Source organism: Enoplosus armatus, chromosome 19, assembly GCF_043641665.1.
Source record: "Enoplosus armatus isolate fEnoArm2 chromosome 19, fEnoArm2.hap1, whole genome shotgun sequence".
Taxonomy (NCBI): Eukaryota; Metazoa; Chordata; class Actinopteri; order Centrarchiformes; family Enoplosidae; genus Enoplosus; species Enoplosus armatus.
The window spans coordinates 10,818,704-10,832,663 of record NC_092198.1 but is presented as its reverse complement, the minus strand read 5'-3'; the positions used below and the strand labels follow the sequence as shown (position 1 = coordinate 10,832,663).

Here is a 13,960-nt window from a genome sequence, read left to right as displayed (position 1 = left end):
CAAGTTTCATCAGTATAGAGCAGAATGGAGATCTAGTTATTAGTGTCACTAGGGTCTGAACTGAAAGAACAGTAAAGGGGTTAATGCCTTAAAGGTCATTAGTCCTGTTCTTGGAAAACCCAGTGACCTTCATGAGGGTGATGATGATGGTGGCTGTGGTAATGATGATAATGATCATCTGATGAAAGGTTGTGACTATGTTTGCACCTGCATACAGCCAAACACTGTTCTGTTATATGAGTGAGGAAACACTTAAGATTAATTTTAACAATGAAATTAATGCAAAAGAGGAAGCACAATATCACAGATGAACAACACAAATTACAAAGTGGCCAAGAGCTTTTTCCTCTCTGCACAATCATGAGAAAATTATTTCAGTTTAAGAGGTCAAGAAGAGTGCACAGAAAGAACATGAGAGAGTCTGCCTGCACAAAGTATACATACAACCTTCAATCCCACCTATGATCTTGGGGTGTGAATGTCTAAACCATTTTTTGTCAAAGGTTATGCCCTATGGTTAGAGACCAACCCATCTGAGCCCACACTCTACACCTTGCACAAACACACGCACCCAATGAGTGACATCATTTTTTCCTACTATCTTTGTACCACAAGAAACTTATAGCCTGTCGACCACAAAAGGAAAAGAAATGAGATGTTTGCACCCCTGTGTGTGCTTGTGTTTGTGCATTCACAAGCATGTGTATGTGCACATGCTTATCTGTGACTTGGTCTTTGCACATCTTCATGTACTTTATGTGTGCAGATGTATGCATATGTGGCTTTTGATACATTATGTTGTCCTGATCTCATCTACACTGGCCTATGTGCCAATGAAAGAGAAGAAGATGAAAATGTCAGACAATAATCTGATACCAGTGAGGCAGGTGAAGTATACACTTGCACATCTGCATGGTGAAATGAAATATGAGGTTTGGCGTGTCTCCCCAATCTAAAAATAGAGCAGAATAAAGAAAGACGTCTGCTTAGGTAATTGTGAAGACCTTTTCACAATGAATGGCTCATATTGCAAGTGGCAGTTTGACAAGGAGCAGCTTTAATTGACAAAGGTTAATAAGAACAGGAGAGGGATCATTCATATCGAGGGGATCGTCAAGGAGTTTATTATTTATTGTGCACAGTCTTGCCTGAGTGTGCGTGTGTGTCTGTAAGTGGGTGGAGGTTTCCCCTCTAAAATTCCACTTCCTGCATTTTGAAGTCTTAGTTGCACATCTACATGTCAAAATAAACAACTGCACATGCACACATGGAACACATGCATACAAGTAAACAGACACGAACATGCTCACTTTACAGGGTCACACAGGTGACAGTGAGGGAACTCTTCCTTTGCATCACTAAAATGTTTCTAGGACATTCAAAAACCAAAGGCAAGAAGAAGAAAACAGCACCTGATATGTAATAGAAATGGAACATTACTGCCTAAGTGAAAAGTAATGTTTGAAACAGTCTCAACATTAAAGTTGTAATAGTGTTATCAGCTTTTCTCCTGCATTGTCTTTATTTAACATAACCTTTTGGAGCTCAAAAACCACAGACCTGGTGAACAAAACACAACAAAAACCAAGTATTTAGATTGTTATACCAAATCAATTATTTTTCTTGCTTGTTTGCTGTTTGTGTTTCAATTTAAATTCTTTCTGTTTTCTTTATCTAGTCAAATTGAGAGATGCATTTTTTTTTTGTGCAGCAACAAGGCTGGGGTGTGATTTTCACACCTCTACACAGGATCTGAACATTTGTTTCCTTTGAATGTCTTTGAAGCACTCTGGTCAAATCTGTGCTGCCGACGTGGCCACAGAGTTCAGGGAAATTCTGATCAATGAATCAGTGGCGGGCAAGAAGGATTTCTGAGTGAATTAATGTTGGGCTGATTAGACGGATTAAACAGATGGATGGACAGATTGCTAGAAGAAAGAGCGGATCAGTGGATGGGTGCTTTGTTTAAATGATGTAGAAATTATATTATTGAATGACTAATAAACTTTATGGATTGCATCCATTATATCATATGTGTAATTTAATTATGTTCAATTCTAGGAGATGCATAAAATGGTTGTTAGCACATGGATGGCAATTGTATCTATAGAATCAAGTGAAAGCAAAGGATTGCAAATCTGTCAACAACAGCATGTAAATCTGAAAACAGATTAATCCTGGCGTAATTGTAGAAGACAAAGCCTATGTGCAAGTGGGTGAGGGGTGAAGTCCATCCCAAAAGTTGGCAATGGGTATGAGGTAATGCTTTACATAATTTGCCAAAGGCACCAGGCATCATGGGAAGAGTCTTTCACAGGAACTCACCCCAGGAAAAAATGCAAAACCTACACCCTTGGCAGTCTTTGACAGGTGGTCCAAACAACTAAAGTCAATAAAGAAACACATGTGAGGTCCTTAACGTGGCAAATTGTGATATTTAAAGGTAATAATTCTGAAACTATAATTAAAACTAGTATGTATTCATTAAGCAAGCTGGCGCAATACATATTCTTAAAAAAATAATAATGTATGGAATGTAAATGTAAATAATTAAGGATTGCTGGATTCCAATGTGCTCCTGAACAATAATAATGTAGAAATTCTATGCATGTTTGTATACATTTATCACCACTTATTAGCAATTAGTCAACATGTGGGCTTATTTAACCACATAACCATTCAGGATCAAATTCACTACCTATTTGACTTGGGATCAACCCTTCCCCAATGCAGGCCTTTACATACAAATAGACAGACATACTCTCTCTCACACACACACACACACACACACGGACACGGACAATTAACAATACATATGTTCGGCCTTCCCAACACTGGATTTGAAAGCCTGGTGGGATGATATCTGAAGCCCAGGGGCCATCATTAAAAACCATTCAAATGAACCAACCTGTGCACACAATGCTTTGCAAAGGGGGAAGCCATCACAATACCTGCCCTTTACCTGTCCAATCGCGCCCATGCAAATGTCCTCAGCTAAGAGTCAATGGGAGTCAGGCTTCCTGCTCAAAGTACTATAGGGGAATTTGCATACCCTGGCTCCCTTCCTTCAATTTGGTTTCAGATAACAAAATGAAGTTTTTAATATTACCCTCGAGGGAAAAGACACATTTGGACTTTGTGCAAAAAAAGCTAAAGACGCATACTGACAGATACACTTAATATTTTGCACACACTTATGCACACACACACAAATCAAACAAGTGGAGACAGAAATACGTTCAATGATTTGACTGTATATGAAATATTATTTATTTTGCTTATTTTACTGTGTTAATAATGGTGTGGTTTTTTGTATCTCTTTTACTGACCTACTTTTCGTTCTACGTGGGGCATCTTATACTGCAATCTTGCACGATATAATTCCAATTTGATTTGAATAGATGGTATGGTAGATGGAACAATGCTTGTGTACAGGTGTGTGTATGATTTGAAAGCCTTCAGGTGATTGCAACCAGGCAACCATGTGATACTTTACATCACAGGCCTGCAGTTAGATGTAGTGGCACTAAAAAGTTAACAGTAACATATTTTTAATGTTACAAATGTGTAGCCTCTGCACAAACAAAGTCATTTTCATCACTGGATTGAATAATAATGCTCACCTAAAGAAGTTTTAAATATATCTTTCATGCTGTACTTCATATAAACCATGTCCAATCATGTAAATCTTGATATTTCTCTCTGTCTCAGTGCTTCACTTCACTGAGCACTCTGTCCACGCTGTTGAATCAAATAGTGAAATTTGCAGTTCATGGCCATGTGTGTATGTGTGTGTAGCTCTTTATCAGGCCACTATTATGATGACTGGCCTGGGACAATAGGCTGGTCTGGGGTGATGGTAATTACAAGTGGCCAGGACAATACGGTCGCGTATGGACGAACAATGAGAAGACACATTTATACAAATAAAGCACCCCCTCCCCCCGCAATGAATGGCTGAGCTAGGACAGTCCTGGTGCAGGGAGGATGGAAAACCAAAACAAAATAATCATAATACATGATGGCCAGTTGCCTTAACACAGACTAATGCAGAAGTTATGCAATACAGATAAGAAAGGCGCATTAAGTTATTACTCATCTTTGAGAGATGGTTACTGAAAACAGGCTCAGCTTGTTCCTAATTTAAATGTGGATTATTTTGAATAAATGCAAAGACATCCTAAGCAAGCTGCCGTTTAAGAAACTCAAACGTCAACTTGTATAATATAAAGGCAGTCATGAGTGCTTTAAAAGCAGCTGTCCTATGAGTTGGTCGCAATAAAATCCCACAAAAAGTTGAAGTGCCACTGCATTTCTTTGACTTTCTTTGTCTGGGCGAGCACAAAAGCTCATTTTATCGCCAGACGATAAGGAATGTTTTATCACTGAGAAACATCTGTAACACCAGCAGGCACTCAAACAGGTAGCCGAGCACAGAAAGCATTGCAACTTCGCTTTCGTTGCATGCCAAAAACCCTCCCCGCAATTATTTACTCCGTCCAGACATACAAGTTTCCTTCTTCTTTTGACCAGAAAAGAAGTAACTCATAAACATTGTTGACAAAAACCGTTCAGCGCGGACGACCAGGCAAAACGCGCCTTTGACAAGTGTACTGTGTAATACCTTGGTGCCTTCACTGACACTTCGTAAATTTCATCAGCTCAGCACGTATTAGCCCTATAGAGTATACAGACCAACACTCAGTTTACTAATTTTTCATTTGTAAAATATTATAGAGCCACCTTTGTATCATGACATTTGTATTATACACTTTTATAGTGTAGATCTTGCTGAGCAGTGTAAACCGATGTTGATGTTTATGATGCCGTGTGCCATGCAAGTTAATATTTTTCTGGAAATATACTAAAGTTTTCGTATCATTTTAATCGCTTTCTTGCATTTGAGACAAACATATCTGACTTTTCTCGTGTTCGTTTTAACTGTAATTGGAAAACGTCGGACGGCTCTGAAGTACACTGAACTGGACATGCGCAGTCGGCCGCACGCGCTCGGGAGCGCCAAATTTACCGGGATGAGAAGGAGGGGAGGAGCAGTAGTAGAGCCTGTTGAGTTTAAATTAATGTCAACCTGCCTCCTAGCCGGGAGAACAAACCCAGCGCAGATTGCGAAAGTACGTGCTCAGCGCAACCTGCGAGCCGCTCTACAGATATTAACATGGCTCGGCGGCCAAGAAACAGGTAAGCTCAAATTACTCTTAAAATGTGCATTCTCTTTAACTTTCTCTTTTCCTCAATATGCGCGTTATATCTTACGCAGTTAGTTTTTCTTCTTATGTTAACGTTAGCCTTCATTTCTATTGGATACGGCGTGAGTTGAGGGGTTACGGGTGCATCATAGTGACAGAGTTTGTCTTTTTTCATTATCTCTGTCTTTTTTAAGCTCTTTTTGTGTTTGTGAAGCGTTTTGTTTTCTTGGCCGTTGAAGCTGAGTGTGTGGTGTGGGTGACTCGCTCGCGCGCCCATGACAGGTGGTGGTCATCTGGCATGTGCGCTCCTCGCGCTGCTGTCAGTGGCGAGAGAGAGAAAGGGTCTCTCTCTGTGTCTCTCTCTCTCCCTCCCTCTCTGTCACACACACACACACACACACACACACACACGAATTAATAACGTTAGGCGGGTGGACAGGACACAAGTTGTGCATGGACATTGCTTTTAATAGGAGCCTAAAATAAATACAAAATCAAACAGTGCAGCATGGCGTCTATGTATCTCTGTCTGAACGCACTCAGATTTGAATGTATTGCAACAATCTATTTCATGTATTACATTTAGTTTATGAATGTTTTGAAAATATTTATATTTTATTGCGCATGGTACTCCGTCAGCCACACAGACACGTTTTCATTTTCCCGTTTTTTTTAGCTTGCAGAATGGATCTTGTACACCAGTTTAGCTGGCGTAAAGGTCATTTTAAACCCGCCTTGATGAAACTTGTTGCCGTAGCATCTCTGAAAGCGAGGAGCACTCGCTGTTATTTTGGAAATTGCGCTTTCACAGCGTCCTCTATGAGCACTTGTTTCGAGAAGAGGCTGCATTTTTGTATTTCCCTTGTTTTGATACACGAATCGCCACAGATTGGACATTCAGTCACTCTCACCAGCTTTCCATTTTGTACACTATCCTGATGGGCATCGATCGGCACCAGATTTTCCTGAAATGCATCTGGTTACTTTCATTCAGCTTGCGTGGCAAGGTGTACCAATCGTAGTTTCAGTGTGGGTTATTTGTATATTCTCACAGTAATACAAACCACCCCGCTGATGAGAGCAGTGATCATCATGTTTCTTGATGCAGTTTTCAGTTGATGCATCATTCTTAACATGAGTTGAATGTGCTGTATTTATGGTCTTTTGTTTGCTTGTTTGTGCACGTAAAGTTCTCTGCAATTTGTATTTCTTATATGATGTCTTTTTCTTTCTGAAAAGCATGAACATGGTTTCAATGTTAAAGTTTAAAAATAGCATATGTCATACACTTTTCAAATAAATATAAAATGACTGCTGTACATCAATTTCTGTATGGTTATTACTGTTTATCAGGTAGTCACACATTTGGGTAAATGGACAAAAATAAGGAAGCTAATCCACTGTAAATATCCTCTTGTACAAACACACACACACACACACTCACACACACTTCTCAGTGGGGTTCCTGTTCACCTGTTGCTCTGTATGACACCAAAGTACCCTACCTAGCTTCCACGCTGTCCATGCTCTACATTCTGATTGGTTAACCCACCACTTGGTGTCAGTGTGTGTGTGGTGTGTGTGTGTGTGCGTGCATGCATGGCTGTGCTGTACAATGCCACAGCAGGTCTCAACACGCCAGGGTCACGAAATTATGATCGCATGTGCCAATCCCAGTATCTGTGGAAACCAAAAACATTGGAACCTGTTCATCCATTCCCCGTCCCTCCCTCCTTCCCACTTGCTGTTCTTCTCTCTGTCTCTTTCTCTCTCCTCTTGTGGGTGTCTTGGCTAAAAGCCTGCACCCAAACCTTCAAGAATGACTGGTTCTGTCTGTGTTGACACCTGATGAGTTAAAGAGTGGGCTGAGTTCTTTATGCACTCTGTAAAGAGACGATTAGGGAGTAGTTTGGAAATAGACAGGTACTTATTGTGCTATTATTTACCTTTCTATTATCTTCCACTATTCTTTTTCACACAACCTCCACTTGGTTTTTAAAGTTCTCTTTCTCTCTCTCTGTGTGTGTGTGTGTGTCTGCAGTGTTTACAGTAGTGAGGAGGATGAGGAGGAGACCGAGATGTATGAACACGATTATGATGGGACAATGGCAAAAACAGGGAAACGCCACCTCGGCAAAACACGCTGGACGCGAGAAGAGGTACACACACAGACACCTGTCTAAACAATTCACAACCTGCTGTTCAATACAAAATATTTCACACAGCTCACATGTTGAATAGAAATTGCCTCAGGAGAAATCACTTCCCAGGAACCTGGGAACCTTTCCTTTTATTATTGTCTGGTGGTTGAACCACATTCACATGTTCATTGCAGTGGCATATATGTCTGACAAACTGCAATATGTATTCTCTTTTTTCAGGATGAGAAGTTGAAGAAACTTGTTGAGCTTCATGGATCAGAAGACTGGAAAGTCATTGCAAGCTTACTAACTGTAAGTAGTAGGTCTGTGGGTACAGACATGCATGCACACAGGCACACAGAGACAAGACAGAAGTACAAGCAACATCTAGCAATATAGTCTTGTGGCAAAGTTGTGTTTTATTTCTGTTCTTTGCTGATTTAATGTAACCTCCAATAGTGTAAGGATGATTACTAATCCCTTTGCTCTCTCCTACCAGAATCGTACAGATGTGCAGTGCCAGCACAGATGGCAGAAGGTTCTTAACCCAGAACTCATCAAAGGGCCATGGACCAAAGAGGAGGACCAGAGGGTAAGAAAACAACCTTTTAGGACTTTAATGAAAACTTTAAAATACACACAGGGCTTTATGGGTCACACAAATCATTGCAAATCAATGATGCTGTGTTACATTTGGTAATTTCTTTTGGAGTAATATAATTGGATGTCACTCTCAGGAAACAGGCAATCAAGTGTAATCCAGGGTAAAAAAAAAAGAAAGAAAAGACAATTACCTTATGTTCCTGTGTGATTAAAGCAACTATTCTGTAGCAACTCCTTGGCTGCTGTTGCACATTTTTAGTTGGTGTTACTCAACAACTAACATACTTAGTCTCTTAAAACCTGTCAAGTATTTATTGAACTAGTCTGAAGGGATTATATTTCCACCCAGATGCCACTGTAATGATTAGCAGAGTGGCTAACGTTCCACTGGAAACTCCCTTGCTGCTCACCACCAGGTGTTCTCAATCACCTCTACAAGTTGAAAGATAAAGAAAGAGGGAAGGGGGGAGGAGAGGAGAAGCATTCAATGACACAATGTATATACGTTTTTGAGATTTGTCTGTGTAACTAACAAGTTTTTTATTGTCATTTTCTCTCCCTTACATATCCTATCTACTCTACCCCTCATATACCTGTGATCTTTTTACCTTGTTATTTTTCTTACTCTGCACCCCTTTACTTCTCCCTCTCCTCCCTGTTATTGCTTCTTCCTTCCTCTTTCCTCATGCCCCTCTACTACCTTTTACTTCTCTTCCTTTTCAACGCTCTTCCTCCTCCCCTCTCGTCTTTCCTCTTTCTCTCCTCCACACACACACAAACACACACCCACCCCAGGTGATTGAGCTGGTCCAAAAGTATGGAGCCAAGCGCTGGTCGGTGATCGCCAAGCACCTGAAGGGGCGTATCGGCAAGCAGTGCCGTGAGCGCTGGCACAACCACCTGAACCCGGAGGTGAAGAAGACATCGTGGACTGAGGAGGAGGACCGCATCATCTACCAGGCACACGAGAAGCTGGGCAACCGCTGGGCTGAAATCGCTAAGCTGCTCCCCGGCAGGTGAGGCAGAGAATCAAGAAGAGAGAAAAAGAGAAGCTAGATGAATCACGGAACCCTTGTTGGTTGGCTGTGCAATTGCGGTTTAGAGGGTGAAATGGAGGGGAGGATGCTAAAGTAGGATTGAAAAGAGAAGAAACAAGTGAGAAAAGGGATGAAGTGAGCACAGAGAACATGAAAGAAGATGATGGTGTGAATACAGAAAGTATTTCTGTTGTTATGAAAGATAGGTGTACAGAATGACTGGGAGGAAAAAGGTTAAAATATAAAAAGAGAAAGGCCTAGAATCAAAAAAGGGAATGAGAGAAAAAAAGATACTGTAGTTTTGACATGATTGTAATTGCCCTGTCCTGATAACCTTATCAGTTGTATGTGTGTGTAAGTGTGTGCATGACTGAGACTGTGTCTATCTGTGGCAGCCTTTGTGTGTGCCTGTATTGATAGTGCTATCAAGCGTTACCAGAGGCCCAGGATGTTTTCCCATTTTGCTTGTTTCGTAATGAATAACCTATAAGTAAATATGTTATGTTATTCATGACATCCAGGACTGACAACGCTATAAAGAACCATTGGAACTCCACCATGAGGAGAAAGGTGGAACAGGAGGGTTACCTGCAGGCCTCATCGAAGAACAGCAACTCCTCACTCCCCATCAACCATGCCTACGTCAAGACCAACAATCACATCATGGGTTTCTCACCCAGTCACACGCAGCTGCCTCCCTTGTCGCCACTCAACTACACCTATACACACCGAGTGAGTGGGCTTTAAACCAAAACTTGGGATGCTGGCAGGAAAACTAAATAATGTTAGTTGTGTAGATGCAGGTGATTCATTTATTTGATTTGTGGACATGTTTCTGATTGTCTTAACAGGTACCGTTCCCCATGGCCTTGCATTTGAACATCATGAACATTCCCCAGCATGGAACCGCTGCTATACAGGTAAGAGTGGCAAGTAAACGCTGTATAATTGATCACGATAGTGAGGCAACACAAGGGATTGTAAGACGAGAAGATGAACAGGTTCAAATTGTCGCTCACATCTGCCTCCTGCTCTCTTTTGCTTAGAGACACTATAATGAGGAGGACCCTGAGAAGGAGCAGAGGGTGAAAGAGATCGAACTGCTGCTCATGTCAACAGAAGATGAGCTGAGAGGCCAGCCATCACTACCAGTAAGTTGCATGAGTGTGTGTGTGTGTGTGTGTGTGTGTGTGTCTGTGTGTGTGTCTGTGTGTGTGTCTGTGTGTCTGTGTGTGTGTGTCTGTGTCTGTGTAAGCGTGGGTGCGGGTGAGCTTCAAAATATTTTAGTGTGACAGAACAATTTATGTGCATGTGTGTTTGAACCTGGCTTTAAGGACAGTGGTTGGATGTGTGTGTGTTTGTGTGAATAAGGAGGAGGAAACATCTGGGGGGTCTGTTTCTGCAAAAGTGATGAAATAGGACCTTATCACCATTTTTGCACTTGTGCATGACCCCTTGTGCAACCCTCTACTCAACACTTCTGTCACTCTTTACATTAAAGTTCCCTTTCTTCTTCTCTTTTTCTCATTTGTTCATTTTTACACCTCTTCCCCTATTGTCAGGCTTGCATTTTCTCTCTTGTGCTTTTTAGACACTTGTTTTACACTCACCCTACTGTGCTCATATTTTCAGATGATTATTTTTAGTCCTCACTCTCTATATTCTTTTCTTCCCTAGATGAACTTGCCCTATCCAAGCTGGGCCAGCCAGAGCTCAGAGGGTATGGGGATGGTATTACCTCATCACCAGGCAGCCGCTCCTGCCCTTCCTCTTGACCAGAGCTGCCTACCCGAGGAGAGCGCCTCCGCAACACGTGCCCACAGTAATAACAGCCGCAACAATATCAACAACAACAGCAGCAACAGCCATCACAGCAGTCCGACGTTCTCAAATACTATTCCAGAGTTCATGGAATCTGTCATTGATTCAGTAAGTGTCTGCCTTCAGTTCATAGTTGGGCTATATGTTAAGATAACGTGTAGTTCATTTTTGTGGGCCATGACCAACTGTGTCAGATGAAAAAGATAGCTTAGCATTTAGCAATATAGATTTTTCCCCAGTAGTGGGCCTTGACCCATATTTTCCCACCCTTTTCCCAGAGCCTCTCCTCAGTGGATGAGGCCACTACCAGTGGGCTTTTGGATAGGAGCATTCTCAAAACAGACAGGGTCTTGCCCAATCAGGGCTCAAGAGCTGCTCACAAAGAATGGGCTGGTTTCATCTGCTCAACTCCCAAGCCCTCACCAGGCAGAAACCTGCCCTTTTCACCCTCACAGGTAGTTAAAGTAGCCGTGTGTGATCAGAATCCATCTAATCACCAACCTGCCATCTAATGATATCAGCAACCAATCATTCAGAATTAGTGCTTTTGCTGCTGTTTTCCATCTTTTTGTTTTATTTCATTTCATCTATATCTTAACTCTATATCTTTTGAAGCACCAGTCTGCTCTTCTCCTTTCCTCTCCATTTCTGTAGTTTCGGCTGTTCGAAGTGTGCTCCCATGATCTGCCAGATTGTTACAGCTTTAAAATAAATCTGTCAAGCTCCTTTGATTGATCGGTTTCCTTCCTTTTCTTTCACAGTTTCTCAGCCAGTCAATGAGCTCAGAGCACTCCGACAACGACAGTTTACCAATGAGCTCGCCTGTGGACTCCAAGCCTGTGATCGACCATACCGTCAGGCCCCAGAAAGAGAATGAAATGTGAGTGGGTCTATCTCTAACCTATTTTATTATGCAGTTAAGCAGAAGTGTGGTGAATGAGTCTTTACAAACAGCCCTCTCTCTTCCTCTCTCTCAGGTTCAGAACTCCAAACATTCGCCGTTCAATCCTGGAGTCATCTCCTTGTACACCCACACCTTTCAGGTCAGCCCTGGTCCTGCAGGAGGCCAAGTATGGACCCCTCAAACTACTGGTGAGAAAGAGACTTCAAAACTATCTTGAGTTTCGAATTTGTCATGTTAACTTCAGTTGTGCTTGTGACTAACTGGAGGATTTGTATCCTTTCCAGAATGCCCCTTTGGAGCAGCAGATGGTAGAGTCCATCAAGCAGGAGCCGATGGAGTGCGCCATTGAGCAGCCTCCTCTGAAGAAGATAAAACAAGAGGTACTTTCAACATAACCACGTACACATATGCAAAAAACAAGTAGTCAAGAAAGATCCGTAGCGTTAGTTTGGGATACTGTATGTTGCCAAGTTTGCACAACCCTTGATAATTATGTACGTTACGTGACCACGATGTGTTTTGGGTCCTAGGTGGAGTCCCCATGTGAGAGGAGCCCGTGCATGCAGTGGGAAGGACAAGACCTTCACACACAGCTCTTCTCCCCCAACGGCCCCGCACAGGAAGTACCTGTAAGCTTGCATTTGACCTTCATGTTTACTAAAGGATTACTCACAATCTTGACCTCAAATAAAAATTTACTTCAGAGTATGTGAAAGCCATTCCTCCCTCTGCTTCTTGTGCTGTTGTACTTTGAGCACTGTTGTGGTATTTGATGTAATAGTGGTTCTGTAAATCAGCTTGACTTATATGTTTTTTACATTGACCTTTAGGACCTGCTTACTAGCTCATTATTGAGTGAAGATGGACACAAACCCTACCACCACCCTCGCAGAGGCATGGGCAGCCCACTACAGGTGTGTATCAGTTTGTATGCATGTATTTATTGATCTAAGTTTAAAAAATAATACTGAAATTGTGGTGATTGCATGTTAACCATAAAAACTCATCATCCTCTCCTTGTCTTGGCAACAGCAGCTCGGTTCCTGGGAGCAGGTGACCTGTGGGAAAACAGAGGAGCACGTTTTGGCCTCGGAGCAGAGCCACAAGTACATCAACACTTACCCTACGAGGACACTGGTCATGTAGACAGAGACACATGTTGATCTGGAAACATCAACAATCCCTGCGCTGGACGCAGCGCCGCGGGTTACATATTTGTTGTGGTACAACAGTTGGGAGAGGCTCTATGCCATTGGTGTTTTTACACTCACACTTGTTGGATTTCAACCAACCAAAGACTATACATTTTTTGTTTTGAATTTGCTTTTGGTTTTTAGAAATATACGTCCTATCACTTTTGGTCTTGTCATTGTATTATTATCAATGTTGTATTGTAAATGGGGAACGGTGGCTATATAATTTGCATTGGGCTGTATTATTAATTCTGAATTTTGATATTAATATAAAGAACAAGTTGATTAATTTATTTCTTTTGCTTTGATGTTGTAGTTTTTTTTGTTTTTTTTTACAATTGGCCAATGGAGCAGTGTTGTAAGTTAAGTATTTAAGCCCTATTAGCATTATCATAAATCCAAAGGCATATTCATTAATTCAAAACTGACCTCTGTATTTCAGTCATGAAACTTTTCTGTTTCTTTTTTTTTTTCTTAGTTTTTTCAGGCTACAATGGATTTACTGAGAATTTCAAGTGTTTGGTCTGTGCCATCTGATGTACTTAACTACTTAACAAGAACAGCTACATGTATTCTTACATCATTATTCAACTATGAATTATCATGTTTCACACACCAGAAGGGGCCAGACTTATTAGTATTACCCGGTTACCACATTGGCACCTTTTTTGTATTTCATAAAAATGTAGTTTTCATTTCAACTTTAAATTAATTTCTGGCCTTCACAGTATCCTGTATGGGGAAACATTCAATGAACAAACATTATATTTGTTAAAAAAGTATATATAGTATATTTATACATTAAAAAAAATCTTAAATGAGCTTATATGTTTGAAACCATGAGCTTCACCCAGTAAGAGTAAGACCAAGCTGCACTTGAATTTTATATTCTCCATAAAAAGCGGGAGTACGAAACACTGATCTTTTATATTATGCTACAAACAAAAGCCCAGTTGAAACTTTTGTATGTTTGTTGTTTTTCCACATTTCTTTGAATAGTTTTGTATTGTTTTATACTGCATATTCAATCAGCCTTTTGTTTTTTACTAAGACT

The 13,960-nt window shown here is 41.1% G+C and overlaps 1 protein-coding gene across 3 annotated transcripts; it reads left to right on the top strand.

Moving 5' to 3' along the window:
- The first annotated feature begins 5,112 nt into the window (after window positions 1–5,112).
- Window positions 5,113–13,193, top strand: myb (v-myb avian myeloblastosis viral oncogene homolog). 3 transcript variants are annotated; one of them, XM_070925767.1, is made up of 16 exons: window positions 5,116–5,199; window positions 7,249–7,366; window positions 7,589–7,660; window positions 7,848–7,940; window positions 8,747–8,967; window positions 9,510–9,720; window positions 9,840–9,908; window positions 10,035–10,139; window positions 10,666–10,917; window positions 11,088–11,264; window positions 11,571–11,689; window positions 11,787–11,901; window positions 11,998–12,093; window positions 12,244–12,342; window positions 12,544–12,627; window positions 12,746–13,193. In XM_070925767.1, the coding sequence occupies exons 1-16, from the start codon at window positions 5,177–5,179 to the stop codon at window positions 12,857–12,859; spliced, it is 1,968 nt and encodes a 655-aa protein (XP_070781868.1). In that variant the 5' UTR covers window positions 5,116–5,176; the 3' UTR covers window positions 12,860–13,193. The 3 variants fall into 3 exon arrangements, with proteins under 3 accessions (XP_070781869.1, XP_070781868.1, XP_070781870.1); XM_070925768.1 differs by lacking the exon at window positions 11,088–11,264 and having other exon boundaries at window positions 5,113–5,199; window positions 12,749–13,193; XM_070925769.1 differs by lacking the exon at window positions 11,088–11,264.
- The last annotated feature ends 767 nt before the right edge of the window (window positions 13,194–13,960 follow it).

Excerpts from the sequence above, each read along its gene's own strand:
- myb (XM_070925767.1), top strand. The coding sequence starts at position 5,177 with ATGGCTCGGCGGCCAAGAAACAG. Across the intron at positions 9,909-10,034 it reads ATGGAACCGCTGCTATACAG|AGACACTATAATGAGGAGGA; the intron begins GTAAGAGTGGCA and ends TCTTTTGCTTAG. Across the intron at positions 11,265-11,570 it reads TGCCCTTTTCACCCTCACAG|TTTCTCAGCCAGTCAATGAG; the intron begins GTAGTTAAAGTA and ends TTTCTTTCACAG.